This window comes from Pristiophorus japonicus, chromosome 2 (assembly GCF_044704955.1).
Source record: "Pristiophorus japonicus isolate sPriJap1 chromosome 2, sPriJap1.hap1, whole genome shotgun sequence".
Classification (NCBI taxonomy): Eukaryota; Metazoa; Chordata; class Chondrichthyes; family Pristiophoridae; genus Pristiophorus; species Pristiophorus japonicus.
Window position 1 is genome coordinate 133,332,993 of NC_091978.1, and position 26,254 is coordinate 133,359,246.

Consider the following 26,254-nt stretch of genomic DNA (forward strand, 5'->3'; position numbering starts at 1 on the left):
TCCATGGCCTTCTGCATGTTCCTCATCCATGTGTGCTGCGTCCCTTGTCCGTTGCCTCTCCAGCCGTTGGAGCCGACGCCACCTTCTCCTGCGTGCTTCCCTGCTGCACACAATGTGCAGGAGGCGTTCTGAAACCAGCACTGACCCCATTTGGTTCTCCTCTGAAAGCCCAGACTCCTCAATCACGGCTCTCTGTTGTAGAGAATGAAGAGTCTGGGCCACTATCACTCAATTCAGCTGTCAACAAGGCAACTCACAATGGTTGAAAAAGTCCAAAAAAATCTCCCCGACAAGAATGCTGCAAGATACAATATGCCTTTAGAGGCGCTGGCGATCTTGAGCAAGCACTGTGTACCGACCCAAAAACCTGTCGTTGGCACCGACAGGCGGCTGGAAGAAGATTTGACTTGAATTTAGATTCCAGGGCGGGTCAGAGGCGCTGCATGATTTGATGATGTCGTTAACGACACATCTGCAGGAGTGGGGCGAAAGTGAGGGAGCGGGATGGATATCCACACCTCGGGAAAACCCATCAGGGAAATGCCGCGAATGTCGGCCAGGCCGCTGCGGCTCGGTGCCCATTCTGCATCGACCTGTGGCCACCGCGATCAGGCAGCCAGTGGCCTTATAGAAAGGGCCAATTTCAACCCCACTATTTTTTATAAAATCTCGATTCACCATCAACAATGCCGTAGGGAGATCTGCTAGGTTTCAAAATAGGGAATTCATTTTTGTAACACCTTTATCCAGTGCTGTTATTATTATCACAAACAATTTGTATCCTTTTTTTGTTGCTGTTTCTTTAGCATGGAAGTAAGACAGATAAAAAAAGAGAATTTCTGATATCTGTCCTTTGAAATATTGCAGTGCACAAGAGTTGGTGTGACACATTTGAATATAGTATTCTAAATTTGTCACTAAATATAATTTGAATTTGTAGCAGTAGCGAGGCTCTCGATCACTGGAAGGTGTATGCTGGTATTACAAACTTATCAGATATTACAAGCACAACTTCGTTCTACAAAATTGAAAAGGTAATTATCCATGAAGATTACAAGGATGCGACTGAAGGTTCCGATATTACTCTCCTCAAGCTCGAACAACCTATTCTCTTTAATGGTAAGTGTGGTATTCAAATTCAGTGTACCAGATTGATATTTGATATTGATCCCTGTGAAATTACATACAAGGAGACAAGTCCAAATTCTAATTCTAACAGATCAAAATGATTTGCATGCAACCTGGTTTTATCAAAAAATTACAATCCTGAACAATCATAAAATAACCTTATTAACATTATGAATGCCAATATGTAGAGTAACACAAAAATTGCAATTTTAGCAGATATTTACGGCAACTCACAATTATATAATGCAGTTAACAGGAAAAGATCGAACGTTCTTCACAGAGAGGTAATCAAAAACTTGAAGGCAAGACAAAGAAGGAGTAATTAAGAGGGGTGACCAAAAACTTGCTTAAAGAGGTGGATTTTAAGTAGCTCCTTAAAGGAGGAGAGGGAGGTAGAGAGGTGGAGAATTTTAGGGAGATAATTTCTGAGTGTGGGGCCTAGGCAACTAAAGACACAACTGCCATTCATAAGGTAAATGGATGGGAGATATGCAAGAGGCCAGAATAAGAGGAATGGTGAGTTCAGGGGCCTTCTAGCGCTGCAGGAACTTACAGAGAAAAGGGAGGAGCAAACCCATGAAAGAATTTAAACATGAGGATGAGAATTTTAATTTGAGGAGTTGGTAGACTGGAGGCCAGTGTAGGTCAATGACCACAGAGATGATGGATGAACGGGACTTGGTATGAGTTAGGATACGGACAGCAGACTTTTGGATCAGCTCAAGTTTATGAGAGTGGGGATTAGAGACCGGCCTAGGAGAGCATTGGAATTGTCGGGTCTGGAGGTAACAAAAGCATGGATGAGGGTTTCAGTGGCTGATGGGCTGATGCAGGTAACAGAGGTGGGCAGTGTAACAGAGGTGGAAGTAAGTGATCTTTGTGATGGTGAGGAATTTTTTAATGTTTAAAAATTCTTCCAAAGTCTGTAAGTTATTCAATTTCCTTCCTATTTGATTTCACCTCCCTATAAGTTTCAGATGATAGACATTCAATTTAAACTTTGATAATAAAAATCAAAAAGCTGGAAATTGCAAACAAAATCAGAAATGGAGGAAGCATTCTGTCAGCATCTGTGGCGAGAACAGACTGGTGCGCTCATATTAAACGAGACATCAATGGAGCATTTGGATCCCACCAAGATGTGGCCTGGACCCCCCAGGTTTTCAAAATCTTTGGAATGTTTATCAACCCGTTTACAATGGGAACTAATAACCATATTGTTTAGTTTCAGGGAAGGACCCCATCACTTGCCCAAGTGGGTTGATTTAGGACAAAATTCCCAGCTTCCTGGAGCAAGCAGTCACCGAAGCTGCAGCTCTAGTGGCCCTGACATTCACATTCACGTAAAGGGTTCCCCCTGCCCCAGCAATCTTGGCAGAATCACTTACTAAGTTCCTGGTCTTATGTATCCTTACGCTAGGACGCTGCGCCCCGCCTCTGCCCCCCATGGATTTCAGGCCCTAAAATCTGCTTCAGTTGTGTTCGAATACTCTTCATAATTTAAAACAACAATCCTGAAAATGTGCCAATGTTTTATTCTGAAGATGTTTCAAACAGATTTTTGGTTGGAGTTGGCTTTTCATATACAGGTAATGGCCCAGAAATTCCCGGGAAGGCAACGGAAAAGCCGTTTTTCAGAGCACAATACTTTTACAGGCGTAAGAGTTTTAAAACACACCTAAAACATAAAAAATAAAATTAAAGAAACACATATTATTTTTAAATACCCTGCCCAATACTTTACATTTATTTTTAACAAAAATTAAAACTTTAAAAAACATTTATATCAACTTTAATTTCTATTGGTGTATTGATGCGAGATATTTTTTCAATGTTTTATGTAATGTTTGTGTGTTTTGGATCGTTTCTCATTCATAGTAATAGGAGTTTCGGATAAAGTCGCAAGGAATCTGCAAAGGGATATAAACAGACTAAGTGATTGGGCAAACATTTGGCAGATGGAGTATAATGCGGGAAAGTGTGAGGTTATCCACTTTGGCAAGAAAAATTAAAATGCTAATTCGTATTTAAATGGAGAGAAATTACAAAATGCTGCAGTACAGAGGGACCTGGGGGTCCTTGTGCATGAAACACAAAACTTTAGTATACAGGTAGAACAAGTAATCAGGAAGGCAAATGGAAAGTTAGCCTTTATTGCAAGTGGGAGGAGTCTTCTTGTTCTTCTTAGGCAGTCCCTTGGAGTCGAGGATAACTTGCACAGGAGTCGGTGGGGGTGTTGCACTTCCAAGGAGGCTTTGAGGGTGTCCTTGAAGCGTTTCATTTGCCTACCTGGGATTCGCTTGCCGTGTCGGAGCTGTGAGTAGAGCGTTTGTTTAGGGAATGTAGTATTGGGCATGTGGACGATGTGGCCCATCCTTTGGAGCTGATCGAGTGTGCTCAAAGCTTTTATGTTGGGGATGTTGGCCTGAGCACGGACACTGACAGTGGTGTGCCTATCATGCCAATGAATTTGCAGGATCTTGCAGAGGCAGCGTTGGTGGTACTTATCCTGTGCTTTGAGATGCATGCTGTACATAGTCCATGTCTCCGAAGCATATAGTATCTCTACTGCTCTGTGGACCATGACCTTGCTGCCGGGTTTGAAGTGCTGCTCCTCAAACACTCTCTTCCTCATGTGAACGAAGGCTGCACTGGCACACTGAAGGTGGTGTTGGACTTCGTCATTAACATCTGCCCTTGTTGACAGTAGGCTCACAATGTATGGAAAATGGTCCACCATGTTCACGGCCTCGTCATGGATCTTGATAATTGAGTGGCAATACTGTGTGGCCGGGGCAAGTTGGTAGAGTATCTTTATCTTTGGGATGTTTTTCTGTAAGGTGATTACTCTCATACGCTTCTTTGAAGTTGTTGACGATGGTTTGAAGTTTGACCTCCGAGTGTGCGCAGACAGCAAGTGTCGTCTGCATACTGTAATTCAATGACAGAGGATGGGACAACCTTGGATCTGGACTGGAGGCGATGGAGGTTGAACAGTTTCCCGTTTGTTCTAAAGATTGTTTCCACTCCAGCGGGGAGCTTATTGCGGGTGTGGTAGAGCATTGCAGCAAGGAAGATCGAGAATCATGCAGGTGCGATGACACAGCCTTGCTTTACCCCGGTCCACAAGTGTATTAGGTCTCTGGTGAATCCGTTGGTCAGGATCACAGCTTGTGTGTTATCATGAAGCAGGCAGAGGATAGTGACAAACTTTTGAGGGCAGCTGAATTTGAAGAGGATACTCCATAATCCCTGACGGTTGATAGTATCGAAGCCTTTGTGAGGTCAAACAAGGCCATGTACAGCGGTTGGTGTTGTTCCCTCCATTTCTCTTGCATCTGCCGCAAGGTGAAGATCATGGGCTAGACTTTCCATTATTTTTGCATGCATACCGCCTGCTTAACGTCCATTTTAATGCTGAAATGAGGTATAATGCCCATATGTCTCCATTTAGCCACAAAATAGAAACTAACAGCCATTTCTCTGTCATTTATCGCTGACCGTTACTTTCGGCATGAAATTAACGGCGATAAAAAATAATACCGCCCGCCCACCATTTTTGGGCGGAAATATCAGAATGGGCAAAACTAACACTCATAATATCGGCCAGCGTTACTTTCGGCACCTCGCACACAACTCGCTCGCTGAAAAAACCGCTGTGAAAAAGTTGCTCTCGTCCTGAAGTAATCACAACGGTATGGACACCATGTTCTAAATCAAAGTGCGCATCATTTAAAAGGCTGCTTCAACTTCGGGGGAGTTTGGATGTACTCTGGAGTTATTTTAAGGTGATGTGGACATCTGAACAAACATCTTGTCATTCTGTGGATGATTTGAATTTACTTTCGGTGTCTTAGTGGGGATATTTATTGTTTGTGAATAATTGGTGTAATAATGATAGTTATTGGAATGGGACCTGTCATTTCTCAGTCTGTCTTGATGAGTAGGCACATGCTGCAGACTAGAGATGGCAGAAGATATATTCGACAGCATTATGTGCCCAATCTAAGATGTGCCAGACTGCTGAGGAGGACCAGACCTTACACCCTCCACACTTACAGGAAGATGCGGTCTTACCTCAACTTGTCCGATAACACCTGCCTTAGGAGACTGCGCTGCCACAAGGAGGTTATCAGTGAGATATGCCAGCTCATCAGGGGAGATCTGCAGCCTGCCAGCACAATCAGGACCGCACTGTCCATCGATATCAAGGTCACCACGGCATTTTTGTTCGACGCGTCAGGTTACTTTCAGGCCTCAGCTGGTGACAATTGCGGTATATCGCAGCGTGCTGAATATTGCTGCATTAGACAGGTCACTGGAGCACTGTACACACGCAGGATGGACTTTATCACTTCCCTATGACCAGGGAGGCTCAGACTGAGAGGGCTTTAGGATTCTACTGAATTGCTAACTTCCCCAAGGTGCAGGGAGCAATAGACTGTACGCACATCGTGATGAGGGCATCTTTTTAGGATGCTGAAGTTTTTAGGAACCGCAAGGGATTCCACTCCCTGAATGTGCAACACGTTGTCGACCACCAGCAAATAATTATGGCAGTGTATGCCAAATTTCCGGGCAGCATTCATGATGCTCACATCTTGCATGAGAGCACTGTATCTGACATGTTTACCAGTCAGCCACAGGCTCAATGCTGGATGCTTGGTGACAAAGGATATGGCCTCGCCACCTGGCTGATGACCCCCATGCGTGACACCCACACCGAAGCCGAGAAGTGATACAACGAGATCCACAGAGTCACTCTCAATATCGTCAAGAAAACCATTGGAGTGCTTAAGCAGCGCTTTAGATGCCTGGACCACTCAGGAGGAGAGCTCCAATACCACCCTGAGCAGGTAGCTCAATTCATGGTGGTGTGCTCAATACTGCACAACTTGGCTATCAGGAGGAGACAAGAATTGTCAGAAGAGACTGACGGTCCACCTCAGGAGAGAGAGGAAGAGGAGGGTGAGGAGGTGGACGGGTGGCTGATGCTGAATACATGCCCCCGCCCCCCTCTGGACTGCAGGAAAGGGCCCGTGGTGGCTACATAGCTGCAAGACTCTCACGTCAACAGCTCATAAATGAGCGCTTTGCTTGAAGGAAAGTTGTTGTTATTTACAAAGCTGCAACACTGCTGGGTGTGTAGGTCATAAATCAATGGTGTGCATCACCTTGGTGACAGTTAAATTTAAGTTGATTCAAGTGAAGTGCAATTATACCCTTTCATGTTAAGGAATCACCAGTGTGTAACGGTGCAGCTATCTGAGACAATGCGCAATAAGGTTATATTAAATAAAAAAACATTTAACCCGACCATTTGCGTGAAATCATAATTATAATTGTAAAAATCACCCCACCCCACCCCACCCACACCAGAACAAATTTATCACATTTACATCATTCGATTGGTCACCATTTCCAGCAACACAGAACACAAATGCAAACCAACAAGATAGCCCCCTCGCCCCTTCCCCTGACCCTCCCACCAAAATAGCACCAACAACATAAAAATATGCCCAAGACAACACCTGCAGCCATGCTCCTCACTTACCTGCCCCCCCACCACCGCTTCTCCTCTCCAACTCTACCCCTTCCCCTTCCCCTCCTTGCTCCAAGCCACCTGGCCGAGGAGCTCATCAGGCGATGCTTCATTGGGGGAGATGACGGCAGAACCGCTGCTTGGACAGATACGGGAAAGGACGGTCCCGAGGTGGGAATGTCCTCCGAGCCAGAAGCAAGATGTTCCTCCTGGCTCTCATGTGTCATTGACAATGGGGTGCAGTTCCGCGCGCCGGCACCACTGGGAGGCCTCTGCCACCAGTGTTCCTGGCTATCAGCTCCAGGGCCTCCACCATCCACGGCACGTATTCTGTCATGGTGGTGGACATGCTGGCCAGTTGGAGGGATATGCCCCCCATTGTCTGTTGGATCTGCTGACTTACGTCAACAGTCCTCCTGGACAAGTGTACCATGCCCCCGCTCAGATCTGCCACACGTGGAGGATAACTGCAATGTCGAACTAACCTCCGCTTGGTCGGCGCCGTCCTGGAGACACTTGGGGTGCCCAGTACCCCCACAGTGGATGTGGGAATGGCCGCAGGAGCACTAGATGTCACCGGTGTCGAATGGATTATGGAGGTTGGGGATGCAGGCTCCTCGAAGTCGGAACTGTCATCCGTTGAGAAGGGACCCAGCAGATGCATGGGTGAGAATCAGTGCTCCTCAGCACCAGATGGAGGCGAGTCCGGTGAGTCCATCCCCACGCCCCCACCCTCTGGGCTCGATGTTTTTGCATGGAGCCGTGCTGCTGGCTGATGCAAAACATAAATGAGGTTATTAGAGGAGAAGGGGGTGCTAGGGTCACAAGGTGAGTCCAGCGCAATACACAGCATATGCACGACAAAAGCAACACCGCTATCAAGATCTTCACAGACATCACATTTCATGATCATCACCAAATTCTGCATTGCAATGATTCTCATGATGACATCATTATTGAAAGAAGAATTTTATGATTCATCTATCATAAAATATTGGTTGGATATGAGTTGGTGTGGCATCTATTGACTTAAGATCATGCAATGGTGTATACTTTACTCACGTGGCTTCATATCAGGCTCTGCTGTTGCTTGCATGGCCGACCTGGGGTTTCAGCACCCGCTCCTCGATGTCGATGAGGTCGATGATGACTGGTGGCCTCCCACCCGTTCGCCCCAGCTTGGCTTTATTCCTCGAAAGCTTCTTCTGTTAAAGGCAACAACAGCACGACATGGCATGAGATCGTTGCATGATATCATTGCTCAGTACTGTCACAGCATATAACCGACAAATGTAATCATGATTATAATGAAATTATCATTCTTTACCTAAAGACGTACACCGTGACCACAGGCTTTGAGTACAACCTTCCTGGTATAAGTGCAAGACAGTAGCATCTGATCTTAATCACTCAATACACTTACAATTTCAATTATATAAATATATAAGTACATGTAAATAAATGTAATACATACTCTTGCGGATCTGACAAGGTCGTTCCATCGCTTGCGGCATTGTTTGCCCTCATGCTCCTCGTTGGCCGCTGACGAGACCACCTCGGCTATCTCGGCCCATATCTTCTGGTAGACCTTTGGGGTGGTCTATCCACACCCTCCCTGGGTCAATTGAGCAGCGTGACTCGACCTCCTGCATGAGGGAGGCATTTGCCTTGTCCGAGAAACTCCTTGTACTTTTTCATCCTCTCAATTGTTCCTCTCCCAGTTCCCTGCTTTTGCCAGTGTCCTCAGTCTCCACAGCATGCTGGGTCACCTCCTCCATTCCTTCTATGTTAAATATTATTTTTTCCACCAAAAGTCGGTGCCAACTACCTTCTTTGTGCTTAGTAGGCTTTTTGCTGCTGGTGAATCTCCCTCATGCCTCCCACAACAGCCAAGCAAGCACACAACACACCCACACACACTTTCAGTCCCTCTCTGCTCCCTCTCTCTGTCCACTCTCATGCGCATGTAATGATGACCCCTGACCACCTGAAACTTGGGAAATGAGCATTTCCATGCCGTTGCTATGGTCGGCGACACTTTACGGCAGAAGGTCAAAAAGATTTTACACCAACGCCCATTTCAGATCGCTCGTGGTAATGGCCATTTTCAAAAATTGAAAGTTAGGGTTTTGAAAATGGGCAATAATCCGGCGATATCAAAACCCATTTTAACCGCCCACGCTGGAAATAACGCCCATTTTTGGCCGATCTGCACAAAAGTGGAAAGTCTAGTCCTATGTTCATTGTGCCCCTTGGTGGGTGGAATCTGCATTGTGACTCTGGGAGGAGCTCTTCAGCCACTGGGAGAAGGCGATTGAGGAGGATTCTTGCGATGACTTTCCCTGTGCCGGACAGCAGGGAAACTCATCTGTAATTACCGCAATAGGACTTGTCACCTTTCTTGAAGATGGTCACAGTTACATCAACTTTGAGATCCTCTGGCATGCTTTGCTCCTTCCAAATAAGAGAAATTAGTTCATGGATTTGCACCAATAGTACTTCTCCACCATGATTCGGCAGGTATTCCATCTGCTCCTGAGGCCTTGTTGTTCTTCAGTTGTTGGATTGCCTTTTCAACCTCATGCCGGGCTGGAGTTGGGCTGAGGTGGTGGCGCGTAGCATGCTGCGGGATGGAGTCGAGGACACTCACGTCGAAGACATGAAGTATAAAAGCAGGGAAGTCCTGCTACAACCGTAAAGGGTATTGGTGAGACCACACCTAGAGTACTGCGTACAGTTTTGGTCTCCTTATTTAAGGAGGGATTGGCATTGGAGGCAGTTCAGAGAAGGCTCACTAGGTTGATTCCTGAGATGAAGTGGTTGACTTATGAAAAAAGGTTGAGCAGGTTGGGGCTATACTCATTGGAGTTTAGAAGAATGAGAGGTGATCTTATTGAAACATATAAGATACTGAGGCGGCTCCACAGGGGAGATGCAGAGAGGATGTTTCCACTCGAGGGGGAATCTAGAACTAGGGGGCATAGTTTAACAATAAGTGGTCGCCCATTTAGAACTGAGATGAGGAGGAATTTCTTCTCTCAGGTGATGGTAAATTTGTGGAATTCTCTGCAACAGAGAGCTGTAGAGGGTGGATCACTGAACATATTTCAGGTGGAGATATACAGATTATTGAACGATAAGGGAGTTAAGGATTATGGGGAGCGGGCAGGGAAGTTGAGCTGAGCCGAAGATCAGATCAGCCATGATATTAAATGGCGGAGCAGGTTCGAGGGGCCAAATGGCCTACTCCTGCTCCTATTTCTTATGTTCTTATATTAGAGTAACTCTCATTAAATTCTCAGCCATCTTTTGACCATCCTGGTTGAGAAAGGATTGAGAACTTGATTTTTTTCCTATACATACTGAGGTGACACTTCCTACGAAGAGCTCACATAGATAAGTGGTCACAGTTGCTTTGAAAAACAATTGTCATATTAAGGCACTACATTGTGAGGTTATAGCTTAAATAACTAATGCTTTTTAAAAATTATGTTTATGTTATTCAATAGATTTTGTAACTACATCATATTTACACAGATTATCAAATGCCAATATGTCTTCCAACTTCAAAAGAGAATGCCACTATGGAAAACCAATGCTCGACAACAGGTTGGGGTGTAACAGAATCAGGTGAGTTACAGTGAAAATATCATCTGATGAAATGCTGAAAAGTAATATATACCAAGCAGTGTACTATCTACTGTTCTGGTCCAGCAGCACAGTTTGCAAGATCTGTGTAACATTGTACACAAGGAGCAAAGGACTTCCCAAGAGGGTGAGATGCAAGTAGAAGAATAGAAGAAGGGTATTCTACAGTCAGAAATATTTATTCTGCAGTTGTGACTGGGAGACCAACATGGCGTGTTGCCTCCCATATGCCAGGAAGAAGAGAATCACAAAATGGATGGGAAAACTTCTGGAAAGCCATGCAGAGCAGCAAAACGTTACGACGCATATTGGAACCAATGACATAGATAGAAATATATATTGGGGGACTTGCATAGGAAATTTAATGACTTAGGACTAAATTGAAAAACAAGACCTTAAGGGTGGTAATCTACAGAATGCTTCCAACGCTATACATCGAGCACGTCAAGGAAAGGAAGATAAGGAAGGTCAGTGCATGACTGGTGTAGGAGGGATGGCTTCATATACTTGGGGAATTGGAGCAATTACTGGAACTAGGGAAGACCATACTGATGGGATGGCCTTCACCTAAACCGAAATGACATCAACGTCCTTGTGGAGAGGGTATATAGAGCAGTGGGGAGTACATGAACTAATATGGTAGGGGGTGGGGAAAGTCTAGGTTTGAAATGAAACAGGAAGAGCAGGATTAATAAAGCTATTTGAATAGAAGCAAAAGGCGGTTATGAGATATTGAGAGGAATAACATTAAATGAAAAACAAATTAGAAAAGTAGTAAGGGTTAATGTTCCAAAAAATTGGAGTCAAGTTTGAGTGGTATGTGTGTGAAAGCTTGGAGCAGTCAAAACAAAATTGGTGAGCTGGAAGCAATAATAACTATGGAGGAATATAATAAAGTAGCTATAATAGAGATGTGGTTTTAAGTTTGGACAGGACTGAGATCTTAATATTCTTCATTATAACATTTTCAGAATGACAGGGATGTAAAAAAAGGGTGGTGGGTGGTAGTGCTGCTCGAGGGACTTTATCACAATCTTAGAATATAAGAATGTCCCATGGAGTTGTGGTAAGACAGAATATAAGGGGTTAGAGTTAAGAAATATGGAGAGAAATGGTGCAATTATTGATGTGCATTGCAGGCTATCAGACAGTGGAGGTGAGATAGGGAAATCTGCAGACAGTTCAGAGAGAGATGTAGAAAGAATAGGGTAATAATATTGAATAATTTTAACTATCCTAACATGGAATGGCATGAAGGTAATGCATATGGTCAAAGTGGGGAACATTTTTGAGAATACATCCAGAACTGCTTCCTGTATGAGTATGTTTCTAGTCCAACAGGAAAGAAGCACTGTTTGAATTAGTTCTTGGAAATGAAATGGGACAAATAACTGAGTAAGAGAACAATTGGGAAATAATGACTGCAACATAGTTAGATTCATGTAAGAATAGAAATGCACAATGCAGACTGAAGCATAAGGGCGCTGGACGAGGGCAAAATTCAATAACATAAAAGGAGATCTGGCCCAAATTAACTGGGCACTTAAATTAGCAAAGGATCAGCAGCAGGAATTTTTCAAATGTAATATGTTTAGAGTACAAAATAAATATACTCCTGTAAGGCGAAAAATGGGTGCACCAACATATAAGATTGTTTTTTAAGTCCTTCTGTCTGGTGGAAACTGGGTGGTACGGGAGATGAGGTGAAGTTAATACACCTTGTTTCAACTTCATGGCCTTCTTATGCAACTGCTTTCCTGGGCAGATAAGGTGCCCACCTGACTCAGGCAGGAAACTCTTAAACGTATGGAACTTGGAGTCTAATCACTTAGATAGGACCCTGAAACCAATTTAATGGCCGACTGAGTGGACAATCCACCATGGATTCTCCCGCTCAGTAGAAGCAGTTGGAGCAGAAATGTAGGGCCCAGAACATCAATGCTAAACTTAATTTTGTGCTGCCAGGGGTGGCAGGACTGCTCCTCTGGGCTCCACAGATACATTTTGGGCTGCTGCTACCTGGGCTCCCACCTTCCGTGAAACTGTCTCAACCGCCACCCGTCCCCCGACGTGTTATTTGAATGCTTGCCGAGTGACCTCTAGGCTGCCCAATATTTGCCAGCCAAAGGTCAGTGAGCTGTTCACTGGACACCTGTCTCAGGCAGGCAGCTCACCTGCTACTTTTAAATGAGGCACGGTCATTAAAATGTACCTGGTTTCCTACAGCACCTTCTGGGCGCTTGGCCCATGTATTCTGCCAGCTTTCCGAACAGGAGTCAAAATCTGCATTGTATAGAGAAGCTTTAAAGCGAGAACAATGGTAAATCTAGGCCAAGCAATACAAGATAATCCTGAGGAATATAGTAGGTATTGTATTGAGGTGAGAAGGGAGATCAGAATTGAATTTTTTAAATAAAATTTGCAGAGACGAAAAAGGAATATGAAAAAGACTAGCAGATAATATAGAAGGAAACAGTAATGGTTTTTATAAGCATATAAAAAGTAAAAGAATGGCCTAATCCTGCTCCTATTTCTTATGTTCTTATCTTCTTATGCTGAAGTCGAGCTTTCAAATATGCTAAAAGAGCTGAAAACCAATATATTCCTGGGATGGACAAATTGTAACCAATAAATATTGACAGAGAAAAGGGGAGATTTGTGTTGGGGAGCAAAGTGGGCAGAGTTCCGATGAAAAGATTCTTCCACCTATTTTCCACTGCTGTCCATTCAATTACCGCTTCAACATTGAAAGGATTGTGATGTAAAATCAGGGCTAAAAAGTTACATGTGTAAAGGAAAGCATTGACATAAAATAAATCAGTTTGTTGATTTGTTATATTCACGAAAATGATTTAATTCTTTCTTACATACTTTAATAATCTGTTGTGAACATTTTAGGTCAACTATCTCAGATTCTTATGAAAGCACATGTTCCTATATTAAACCATGAGACATGCCAATCAGATTATTCAGAACATAATATAACAGACCAAATGTTATGTGCTGGTTATCAAGAAGGCAAAATAGACTCCTGTCAGGTAATGTAAAATTTTGTTCACATTACAATATTAATAATTAATCATAGTCACCCTGGATGTCCATGTCACATGTGCGTGGTTAATATCAGACTTCCTGTAGTGCAAAGGGAAGACTTGGTATGCAGGGCTGATACGATCCTAAATTAATATTTAAATGAGGCACCTACATATGTGAGGTGGGAACTGAAAAATGGGCAGTTCACAGCTGCCTGAGTACTGCCCCAAATTTGGGAAGACAGGTGTGTAAAATCTGACCTTGACTATTACACAGGAACATAGGAACAAGAGTAAGCCATTTCGCCCCTCGAACCTGTTCCGCTATTCAATAAAATCATGGCTGATCTGCGACCTAACTCCATATACCCGCCCTTGGCTCATATCCCTTAATACCTTTGGTTAACAAAAATCTTTCAATCTCAGATTTCAAATTAACAGTTGATTTAGCATCAATTGACATTTGTGGAACAGAGTTCCAAACTTGTACCACGCTTTGTGTGTAGAAGTGTTTCCTAATTTCACTCCTGAAAGGTCTGGTTCTAATTTTTAGACTACGCCCCCTAGTCATAGACTCCTCTTGGACTGGATGTCAGACAAGCAGTCTGGCATCATGGGAGCAATGGAGGGGTCGAGAGAGGTGGGTGAGGTAAAGCTGCGTGTCATCAGCGTACATATGGAACCTGACGTCGTGTTTTTGGATGATATTGCTATAATGAAGAAAACCCACCAAAACTTTCTCAGGTCAACTAGGGATGGGAAATAAATACAGACTTACCATCATGGCCCATGACCCAAGAACAAGTAAAGTAAAAGACTTATTTGATTTAGAATCGTGGAGCACAAATGGCCTTCTGATATAGTCCGCGAAAATTAGCCTTACTACATTAAAGCAAAAGAGCTACATTTTTCCAAAGTGCCAGGCATTTAAATAAATGAAATTAAAATATTGATGGTTATTTGGTTATCTGTCCTGGGTCTTCAGTAGCTAGGGTATCGGTTAAATTTTTGGAATTGTAGCTGCATTGTTTGAATGTTGCAAGAAGTCCCTTGGACAAATTTCCTCTTATTCTTATGATGCTCACAAAATTTATATCAGAACTAATAGATTTCATTCTCTTTGACTCTTGCAGCTGTTTTATAGAGACACGAGTTAAGTCAGCACTGGTGGAAATTACAGGATTTCTGATGGATAACATCGTAGAAACATTGAAACATAGAAAATAGGTGCAGGAGTAGGCCTTTCGGCCCTTCGAGCCTGCACCGCCATTCAATATGATCATGGCTGATGTTGCACTTCAGTACCCCATTCCTGCTTTCTCTCCATATCCCTTGATCCCTTTAGCCGTAAAGGCCACATCTAACTCCATTTTGAATATATCTAACAAACTGGCCTCAACAACTTTCTGTGGTAGAGAATATGCTCACAACTCTCTGAGTTCAGAAGTTTCTTCTCATCTCGGTCCTAAATGGCTTACCCCTTATCCTTAGACTGTGACCCCTGGTTCTGGACTTTTCCAACATCGGGAACATTCTTCCTGCATCTAACCTGTCCAATCCTGTCAGAATTTTATATGTTTCTATGAGATCACCTCTCATTCTTCTAAATTCCTTTGAATATAAGCCTAGTCAATCCAGTCTTTCTTCGTATGTCAGTCCTGTCATCCCGGGAATCAGTCTGATGAACCTTCGCTGCTCTCCCTCAAGGTACAGCAGGTGGTGAAGAAGGCAAGTGGCATGTTGGCCTTCATAGTGAGAGGATTTGAGTTTAGGAGCAGGGAGATCTTACTTCAGTTGTACAGCGCCTTGGTGAGACCACACCTTGAATACTGTGTACAGTTTTTGTTGTGTCCTTACACACTACTGTAAATCAACACGAGACACATTCTGCAGACAAGGTCACTCTGTGACCCTGTACTTTTATTCACAGGACCAAGAAGTGATGACCCTGCGTGGGACCTCCCTTTATATACCTGGATGACCAGGTGAGGAGTGTCTCCCACAAGTTCACCCCCTGTGGTCAAGGTGTGCAGTTCTTAGGTGTATACAGTGTACAGTGTTGTTACATGAAGGTTAAAATTACACGAAGGTTACATACATGACATCACCTCCCCCCCAACGTCTTTGGGTCAAAGATTGAGTCTTTCAGGGGCTCAACGCTCTCTCGTGGAGCGCCGCAGTTGGGGCTCTGGTTGTTGAGCCTTGGCATGCGTCTTTGTCACCTGTGGTGATTCCGGCTCGTCCGGGCTGGCCGCAGGGACTGTGCATGCTGCTGACGGTTCTTGTTGCTCGTTCACTGGCGGTGGTGTGGGCAACATCTCATGATTTTCCTCAGGTTCCTCAGTGTCCATGCTGAACCTTTTTTTTACTTGGTCCAGATGCTTGTGGCATATCTGTCCATTGTTAAGTCTATAGAATGTTGGAAAATGACTAACAAGGCATCCATTATTTCTAGGGCCACTTCCTTTAGTACTCTGGGATGCAGACTATCAGGCCCTGGGGATTTATCACCCTTCAATCCCATCTATTTCCCTATCACAATTTGCTAACTAATAAGGATTTCCTTTAGTTCCTCCTTCTCGCTAGACACTTGGTCCCCTAGTATTGCCAGAAGGCTATTTGTGTCTTTCTTAGTGAAGGCAGAACCAAAGTATTTGTTCAATTGATCTGCCAATTCTTTGTTCCCCATTATAAATTCACCTGATTCTGATTGTAAGGGACAATTGTATTCACTAATCTTTTTGTCTTCATGTATTTGTAGAATCTTTTGCAGCCAGTTTTTATGTTCCCTGCAAGATTACTCTCATATTCTATTTTCCCCCTCCTAATTAAACCCTTTGTCCTCCTCTGCTGAATTCTAAATTTCACCCTGTCCTCAGGTTTGCTGCTTTTTCTGGCCAATTTATATGCCTCTTCCTTGGATTTAACACGATTCCTAATTTCCCTTGTAAGCCATGGTTGAGCCACCTTCCCTATTTTATTTTTACTCCAGTCAGGGATGTACAATTGTTGAAGTTCATCCATGTGATCTTTAAATGTCTGCCATTGCCTATCCACTGTCAACCCTTTAAGTATCATTTGCCAGTCTATCCTAGCCAATTCACATCTCATACCGTTGAAGTAACCTTTCTTTAAGTTCAGGACCCTAGTCTCTGAATTAACTGTGTCACTCTCCATCTTAAACATAGAAACATAGAAACATAGAAAATAGGTGCAGGAGCAGGCCATTCAGCCCTTCTAGCCTGCACCGCCATTCAATGAGTTCATGGCTGAACATGAAACTTCAGTACCCCCTTCCTGCTTTCTCGCCATAACCCTTGATCCCCCGAGTAGTAAGGACTTCATCTAACTCCCTTTTGAATATATTTAGTGAATTGGCCTCAACTACTTTCTGTGGTAGAGAATTCCACAGGTTCACCACTCTCTGGGTGAAGAAGTTTCTCCTCATCTCGGTCCTAAATGGCTTACCCCTTATCCTCAGACTGTGACTCCTGGTTCTGGACTTCCCCAACATTGGGAACATTCTTTCTGCATCTAACCTGTCTAAACCCGTCAGAATTTTAAACGTTTCTATGAGGTCCCCTCTCATTCTTCTGAACTCCAGTGAATACAAGCCCAATTGATCCAATCTTTCTTGATAGGTCAGTCCCGCCATCCCGGGAATCAGTCTGGTGAACCTTCGCTGCACTCCCTCAATAGCAAGAATGTCCTTCCTCAAGTTAGGAGACCAAAACTGTACACAATACTCCAGGTGTGGCCTCACCAAGGCCCTGTACAACTGTAGCAACACCTCCCTGCCCCTGTATTCAAATCCCCTCGCTATGAAGGCCAACATGCCATTTGCTTTCTTAACCGCCTTAATGAAGAATTCTCCCATATTATGGTCACTCTTCCCCAAGGGGCCTCGCACAACAAGATTGCTAATTAATCCTCTCTCATTGCACAACACCCAGTCTAGGATGGCCAGCCCTCTATAGTTGGTTCCTCGACATATTGGTCTAGAAAACTATCCTTTATGCTCTCCAGGAAATCCTCCTCCACTGTATTGCTACCAGTTTGTTTAGCCCAATCTATATGTAGATTAAAGTCACCCATGATAACTGCTGTACCTTTATTGCACGCATCCCTAACTCCTGTTTGATGCCATCCCCAACCCCACTATGACTGTTTGGTGATCTGTATACAACTCCAACTACTGCTTTCTGCCCTTTGGTCTTGCGCAACTCTACCCATACAGATTCCACATCATCCAGGCTAATGTCCTTCCTTACTACTGCGTTAATCTCCTCTTTAACCAGCAACGCTACCCCACCTCCTTTTCCTTTCAGTCTATCTTTCCTGAATATTGAATACCCTTGGATATTGAGTTCCCAGCCTTGGTCACCCTGGAGTCATGTCTCCGTAATCCCAACTACATCATATCCATTAACAGCTATCTGCGCAGTTAATTCATCCATCTTATTATGAATGTTCCTCACATTGAGACACAGATCCTTCAGGCTTGTTTTTTTTAAACACTCTTTGTCCTTTTAGAATTATGTTGTAATGTGGCCCTTTTTGATTTTTGCCTTTGATTTTTCTGCCCCCCACTTTTACTTTTCTCCTTTATACCTTTTGCTTCTGTCCCCATTTTACTTCCCTCTATCTTCCTGCATTGGTTCCCATGTCCCTGCCCTATTAGTTTAAATCCCCCCCAACAGCACTAGCAAACACTCCCCCTTGGACATCGATTCCAGTCCTGCCCAGATGCAGACCGTTCGGTTTGTACTGTAGTGGTCCCACCTCCCCCAGAACCAGTTCCAATGTCACAGGAATTTGAATCCCTCCCTCTTACACCATTCCTGAAGCCACCTATTCATCTTAACGATCCTGCTATTTCTACTCTGACTAGCACGTGGCACTGGTAGCAATCCTGTGATTACTACCTTTGAGGTTCTACTTTTTAATTTAACTCCTCGCTCCCTAAATTCAGCTTGTAGGACCTCATCCCGTTTTTTACCGATATCGTTGGTACCTATGTGCACCATGATAACTGGCTGGTCACCCTCTCCCTCTAGAATGCCCTGCAGCCGCTCTGAGACATCCTTGACCCTTGCACCAGGGAGGCAACATACCATCCTGGAGTCTCATTTGCGGTCGCTGAAACGCCTATCTATTCCCCTTACAATATAATCTGTAGGGGGTGGTGTGTGGGGTCAGTTTGCCTTCCCTGACCCAGAGCGGTTGCGAGTTGCTCCCATTCCCTGGTTCTCGAACTTGGATTTATTAATCAGGGTGTGATAAAGTGCAACAGACAACCATTTTGTACAAAGAAGGTATGGATTTTATTCAGGAAGACTGAATACACCTTTTATTAAAAACTAAGAAAACTTATCACTTTAAATGAGAGAAAACTTATCACTCTAATGAGGAATCCTTGACTAAGACACAAGAGAATACACAGCAGTACAACACCTCCAACCTCCCAATTCCCCTATCTAACTAAGTTAGGCTCTGGGGCTTCAGGGACTATGCTCACCAATCGTTCCTTGACAGTCAATAATGGGTCATGGTTTCGGGGTTCGTTGGATTTTGTCAATTCTGCTAGCCGTACCCCGAACGTAGGAGAGGACTTCTTGCTGCGTGTTCCTCAGTTGGGTGGTGTCCGCTGATGCGGTTGGGTGCGCATTGGATCTATGGGGTAAGTATCCACTTCCTTCCTTCAGCAGTAGGTTTTAAAGTTCTTTCAGGTAATGTTTTATCCGTTGGTAGTTCTGGGATAGCTTGTCGAGTGGAAACAGCTTGCGAATCTTTGGATTTTCGTCGAGTTGACTTCGGTTTTGACATTGTTGGTCGCGGTGGCTCACTATTACCAATTTGGTTGCTGGTAATATCTTGGTGCTTGTTTCGTGAGCCTCTTGCTGCCGCGGCATGCTTGGTGTCCTGGTTGCTTGCGATGCTGTCTTGGTTGATGTTCTGAAGAACCAGGTTAACGAAGCTGGTGTGCTGATCTTGAAGTCTGCCAGGTCTGAAGCATATGAAGCTGGTGTAGAAGCAAAGTGCAGTCCTGGCTGTAAAACAGGCCTCAATTATACTTTGAGAGGCTTCCTTATCTGTGCCCCAAATCAACCTTGGTTCTTTGTTTAAGTTTTGCAGCCCAGTTAACTGAAACCTGAGTCAGTGGTTTTAATCTGGCGTTTATAGACTTTTCTAAGCTGACCAGCTCTTGTCAATTGCTGGAATTATCTGTTGGTTTCGAGTCACAATTGTTAAAGTTAGTTTCTGCAGTCGATTTGTCTGCCTGGGTCTGAACTTTCTATGCAGGCCGGAAAAAGTGATTAGCATTATGCATGTGTTGGATGGGATTTTTCCTTGGATTGATTGTTGGAATGCAAATGTCTTCTCGGGGCAGGTTTTGAGGGTAAACAGTTCCCCAGACAATTTGATTAGCTCCAGTGTCCAAACTGGCCTTTCAGAGGCTGACCCCGCACCTTTTCTTGCAGACCCAACATTCACCTTTTAAAAATCCCAAACTTGGTTAAAACTCGTAGATTTCTTCCCAAAGCATTTTAGGATCCCAAACTTTGCTGCTTGATAGTCCCAAATCGAATTTCCTTTTCAATGAGTCCAAACACTGGGGTGGGGGTGTTTCCACGAATTTTGGAATCTTGCACAGCCCCCATTTGACAGTCTTTGCCACAGAGTGTCATCCGAAGTGAACAAAATTCCTGATTCCCAAGAGCCAACCATCCCCTGTATTTACCTAGCTAAACCCAAATGTACATTCCCCTTTGAAATGTATTACTGTTTACAGGTAAATTCAGTCATAAGTTACATTACAGCATAGAGGGGGTCCAACGCCCCTCCATTACTCCAGTTTCACAAAAATACACAGTAAAACAAACACAGTACAAACTTTTTAACACTTGACCTCTGCGTTTTTTACAGCAGGCGGAATCTAAGCTGGACCTCACCGGGTGACTGCGAATTTTCTGCAGTGTCCTATCATATTTTTGTGTTTCCCTCCCTGATACAACCCTCAAGTTACTAGGGCTCGTCCAGCACCCTCTGGTGCTAGAACCGATGACCTCTGCCTCTCACCCTGCAGGTAGCACCCCATAGATAAAGAATAATCGCGAACTGGCAGATAACCAAACATGGGAAGCTATTCTGATCCAGGGAGGAACCTCTATATTTCTGAAAATATCCCACCAGGGTGGAACTGTGATCTCCGAAATCTCACCCCCTATCGCAATTGTTTTTTGTTCTAGAGTATAGAATTGTTTCTGTGATACTTCTACAGCTTTCAGTAGGGCGGTAAGATGTTCGGGTAGAGGGGGGATTTCATATCCGAAATGTGCGACATAGTCTTGCAGGTTTGTTATGTTGTCACTTACAGTGAGGTGAACAGTGGAGGGTTCAGGAATGGGAGACAATCTGTTCCTGGGCCACTTGAACTTCTGCCTCGGGTTTAAAGCAGAAACTGCTGTCACTTACCAGATGTGCTGTCCATGCTGGTAGTGGAGCGCACTTGTGATGACACAATATGTCCCACCTCCTATGTATGCTACCTGTGGAGGAACATGGTCTTGTGCCATTATCTCCATGGTACAGTTGATAGGCTGTGCGCTAGCAGCCTGAAACCCACATTGTGGTCTAGAATAGACGTTCAAGTGCTGGCGGCACAGTATTATGTGTGCACCCCGGCTCCGGCACCTGGACAGGTCGGTACCCGTCATAGCGTGCTCCCACTTTATGACATAAGGTGGGACCACTGTGAAACGAACGTGTGCACCCCCTTGAATGACCCCAATGTTCTCCACCTTGTATACCGGTGCGGGTCCCACCCATAACTGGCATCCTCACTCTTATCCCCATAGTGTTCCCAGCGTGTAGGGTGTATAAATCTGCTTTATCTATGTTGCCAAAATCTAATTCGTAAAATTTCTTGAACATTTCTCTGAGTGGGGCCTGGTATAGCTGTTCTGTTCCTTCGGGCACCATGCAGGTAAGTGTACTTCTGTGAGCTTTCCTCGATGTCACCTCTGTGACCCGTACGCACCCCCATTAGGGCGAGCATGAGCAAGGCCCCTCTCATCATTTGGTTCCTTCCCTTTCGGGACACAAAATAGATAGCCTTACCCTTGAGAGAAACAGTTCTCTGGCTTGGTAAAGGTGGTCCAGTTCTGCAATCTTAAACTTACTTCTAAAATAATTATATGCTAAAACTTAAACTTAACTCCCAAAAACTTTAAAACACCCTTAAAGTCATACAGTAACGCTATGTACATTTGCCACCCGTCTCCGGGTGGCCAGGCTAAATCCTGTTCTGCTCATTCCTTTTGCGGCCTCTGGGCAGCTTGTATGGCTGGAGGTAAGGTGGCCTGTACCGCAGGACCCGGAGAGTCCTAACCAGGGGTTTCCCTGAGTCCCAAATGATCGGGGGAATGTCCCCTCTGGTACTACAGCACACTACCCCCTTCTGTGTAGCTGCTGGGTCCATGTCGTTCCCTGTGGGTTCCACACAGCCTGAGGCTGCAGGCTGGGGACCCTTGCCGTTCTCTTGGCCCACTGCTACCTCTCCTGTGAGTCTCTCACTGTTGAAGGTTGCATGCTGGGGATCCCTATCACTAGAATGATCCTTGACCTTGGGCATTCTTTTACGGGTTGCAACCCTCCCGGGGTTGAACCACTGAAACTGGGGTGCTGGTGATCACGGTGTCTTTGGCCATGGTGTACGCGGAGTCCTTCTTAGGGCTCCGGCCACTGGGGGTGCGTCCGAGTCCCAAACAATTGGTGGGATAGCCCCTCCAGTAATACAATTCACCGTCCCGTCTATACGGTCTGTGAGTCTGCAATGTCCCCTGTGGGCCTTTCACAGTCAGAGGCTGCTGGCTGAGGATCCCTATCCTGAGGACGGTTCACTGCCCCCAATAGTAGCAGGATGGAGAATGACCCAGCCTGTTCGTTCCTTGTGTGACCCACTAGACTGTACGGGATCCGTTAGATAGAGGTGAGGCGGCTGGGTTATCTGCGTATACAATGGTGCTTGAAGCTCCAGTATCTAGCAGATAGGTCCCTGTCACCTTCTCCAACTCCACTTTAACCCATCTTGTGTGCATCGTATTCTAGGGGACACAGGTACACAGGCGGCGCCGGTTCTAGTCATGGGTCAGGATTTGGTGGGGCAGATGGGGTTTCCCTTCTGATGGCCGTAGCTACCTTCCCTGGGCTGCCCAATACGGACTGGAGGCCACGAACTCCTCGAAGGAAGAGGGAGAGTTCTGCACTCCGAGTCCGGCCTTTTGGGCAGGTGCTGGGGGTTCCATGGCTACGTTATCCTTCCAAGGGTTCCTACAATCCTTTCTCCAATGCCCACTTTTCCTGCAACCAAAACAGTTACGCTTGGTGCCATTCTCTCTTTGCTTGGTGGGGCCTTAACTCATGTACACTCCCCTTGGGTGTGTTCTCCTCCGTCTCTTGGCCACTTCTAAAAGCCAGGGTTAGTTGCCTAATCACTGACTCCTCGATGGCGGTTCGGATCCCTAGGATCGAAGCACAGCTCGGCTTTGGCCTTCACCCGTGACAAACTGTTTGTCACCAGGCTCTGGAACCAGTGGGCCCTCTCATCTCAGGTCAAGTGATCCTGGTTAAGGATCCCACTGCAGGCACTCTTGTAGACGGGCCACAGCCTCTCTGCGAATGCCTGCGGGGTCTCTCCTGAAAGCTGCAGTGTTCTCTCCACTCAGGAAAACGGGCTCCGATTGTTGAGGCCCATAGCCTCCAGGATTTCTTTGCCCCTTCTTGGTGTTTGTGGAGAGAGACTGGTACAATCTACTGTCTAGGGAGAATAGGAGCATTTTCGCCATTTCGGAGTCGTCGCACCCATTAATGCCTGCCGCTTGGTCTACTTCCATAAAGTGAACCGAAGGGTCCCCTTGATGGGTGAGCTTGTCCAGGTGGGCTATCATGGTTCTAAGCTACTGGGTGCTGTGGGGGACTACGAAGTTACTTTCGAGAGGCCCTGCTGCCCCACCGAGAGTGGGTGCACCGTACTTTTGCTGCCATACCGGGCACATCGGCCCCGGTCCTGGCCTCCCACCTCTCCCTGCTGCCAAGCCGAGTTACAACCCGACGCCACAGGTGGTGGGGTACCGTCCCCGTCTGCCCCGCAAACTGTTCGCCCCTCCTGCTGCCAGACCGGGCTAAGCCCCGGCACCACAGGTACTGGTCGAATGGTTACCCCCTGCTCTTCCAGGTCTGCCCGAGCCATACTTGGGTTTATTAGGCAGAACATGCCTTTGGCCTTGGAAAGAGCAAGGTTCAGACTCTCAATTTGCTTTTGGCAGGGTCTGTGGTCTCCAGTCTCAAACCCTCTGCTGCTTGCTATCTTATAATCCCTTAACTTCTCCTCCTGCTCTTTAATTATCCTGGTGAAACAGGTGATTTCCTCCTGCAACAATTCTTGACCCTTCGCTTCGGTGACCTGGCACTGAAGGTAATCCTGCCAGTTTCTATGTGTTTCCACTAACCGTAGTTTACCTTGCTTTTATTTGCCTAACTCCTCAAATAATCTCTCCCCCATGATAGCTCTGGCACTCGAGTGTTCCTCGGACTCCCTGAGGACTGCCTCCAGCGACTCGACTTTCTTGTCCAATTGCTGGACCTGTCAGTGTAGGCAGACTAACCATATTGCTGTCTCCATGGAGTGCTTATGGTCCTTACTCTCAGTCCATTTGGCTGTAGCGCCACAGGACGCTCAACGTGCAATAGATTCAGTACCCATTTCTTTGTTATATTGACTTTCTTGAATATGTAAGAGAAAATCCTCTCTTCCATTTTGCTTCTTTCCTCAAAAACAGTGTCTACTGCATCACACCCTTTTGACCAAGCTCCTACCTGGCTCGCCATTCTGTAGGTGGTGTGTGGGATCAGTTTGCCTTCCCTGACCCAGAGCGGTCGTGAGTTGCTCCCATTCCCTGGTTCTCGAACTTGGATTTACTAATCAGGGTGTGATAAAGTGCAACAGACAACCGTTTTGTACAAAGAAGGTATGGATTTTATTCAAGAAGAATGAATACACCTTTTATTGAAAATTGAGAAAATGTAACACTTTAAATGAGAGAAAACTTATCATTCTAATGAGCATTCCTTTACTAAAACACAAGAGAATACACAGCAGTACAACATCTCCCACCTCCCAATTCCCCCTATCTAACTAAGTTAGGCTCTGGGACTTCAGGGACTATGCTCACCAATCCTTTCTTGACAGTCAGTAATGGGTCATGGTTTCGGAGTTCGTTGGATTTTGTCATTCTGCTAGCCATACCCCGAATGTAGGAGAGGACTTCTTGCTGCGTGTTCCTCAGTTGGGTGGTGTCCGCTGATGCGGTTGGGTGCGCATTGGATCTATGGGGTAAGTATCCACTTCCTTCCTTCAGCAGTAGGTTTTAAAGTTCTTTCAGGTAATGTTTTACCCGTTGGTAGCTCTGGGATAGCTTGTAGAGTGGAAACAGCTTGCGAATCTTTGGATTTTCGTCGAGTTGACTTCGGTTTTGACATTATTGGTCGCGGTGGCTCACTATTACCAATTTGGTTGTTGGTAATTTCTTGGTGCTTGTTTCGTGAGCCTCTTGCTGCCGCGGCATGCTTGGTGTCCTGGTTGCTTGCGATGCTGTCTTGGTTGATGTTCTGAAGAACCAGGTTAACGAAGCTGGTGTGCTGATCTTGAAGTCTGCCAGGTCTGAAGCATATGAAGCTGGTGTAGAAGCAAAGTGCAGTCCTGGCTGTAAAACAGGCCTCAATTATACTTTGAGAGGCTTCCTTATCTGTGCCCCAAATCAACCTTGGTTCTTTGTTTAAGTTTTGCAGCCCAGCTAACTGAAACCTGAGTAAGTGGTCTTAATCTGGCGTTTATAGACTTTTCTGAGCTGACCAGCTCTTGTTAATTGCTGGAATTATCTGTCGGTTTCAAGTTGCAATTGTTAAAGTTAGTTTCTGCAGTCGATTTGTCTGCCTGGGTCCGAACTTTCTATGCAGGCCGGAAAAAGTGATTAGCATTATGCATGTGTTGGATGGGTTTTTTCCTTGGATTGATTGTTGGAATGCAAATGTCTTCTCGGGGCAGGTTTTGAGGGTAAACAGTTCCCCAGACAATTTGATTAGCTCCAGTGTCCAAACTGGCCTTTTAGAGGTTGACCTCACCCCTTGTCTTGCAGACCCAACATTCACCTTTTAAAAATCCCAAACTTGGTTAAAACTTGTAGATTTCTTCCATAAGCATTTTAGGATCCCAAACTTGCTGCTTGATAGTCCCAAATCGAATTTCCTTTTCAATGAGTCCAAACACTGGGGGGGGAGGGGGGTTCAATGAACTTTGGAATCTTGCAAATCCCCTACCACTGTAGCTCTCCCACTCTTTTTCCTGCCCTCCTGCATAGCAGGGACACCCACGGTGCCATGAACTTGGCTGCTGCTGCCTTCCCCTGATGAGCCATCTCCACCAACAGTATCCAAAGTGGTATATCTGTTTTGGATGGAGATGATCACAAGGGACCTCTGCATTACCTTCCTTCCACTGCTCTTCCTGCTGGTCACCCATTCCCTATCTGCCTGTGTAACCTTTACCTGCGGTGTGACCAACTCACTGAACGTGCTATTCATGACATTCTCAGCATCGCGGATGCTCCAGAGTGAATCCATGCGCAGCTCCAGTGCCGCAATGCTTTACGCTGTCATTTATATGGAATTGGCACTTTTAGGGCAAGCAATTCTGCTCACCCCCACTTCCGCCAAACTTTAATGGGCACTGAAGAAGAAGTGGGACGTTGATGTTTTGTTGTCAAATCATCCAAATCTCAATCAACCTTGCTGGAAATCCTCCATTTTACTGTGTAACATACTGGGATTCTGAGCCCACAATTTC

At 45.2% G+C, this 26,254-nt stretch overlaps 1 protein-coding gene across 1 annotated transcript in view; it reads left to right on the top strand.

Moving 5' to 3' along the window:
- Positions 1-204: 204 nt before the first annotated feature.
- The window catches only part of LOC139228948 (plasma kallikrein-like), a 28,111-nt gene continuing 2,061 nt past the window's right edge, over positions 205-26,254 (top strand). Inside the window, exons 1-4 of the mRNA XM_070860509.1 lie at positions 205-248; positions 941-1,119; positions 10,208-10,300; positions 13,217-13,356. Of these exons, the coding sequence (XP_070716610.1) occupies positions 205-248; positions 941-1,119; positions 10,208-10,300; positions 13,217-13,356 (456 nt within the window). The remainder of the gene's footprint in view (positions 249-940; positions 1,120-10,207; positions 10,301-13,216; positions 13,357-26,254) is intronic.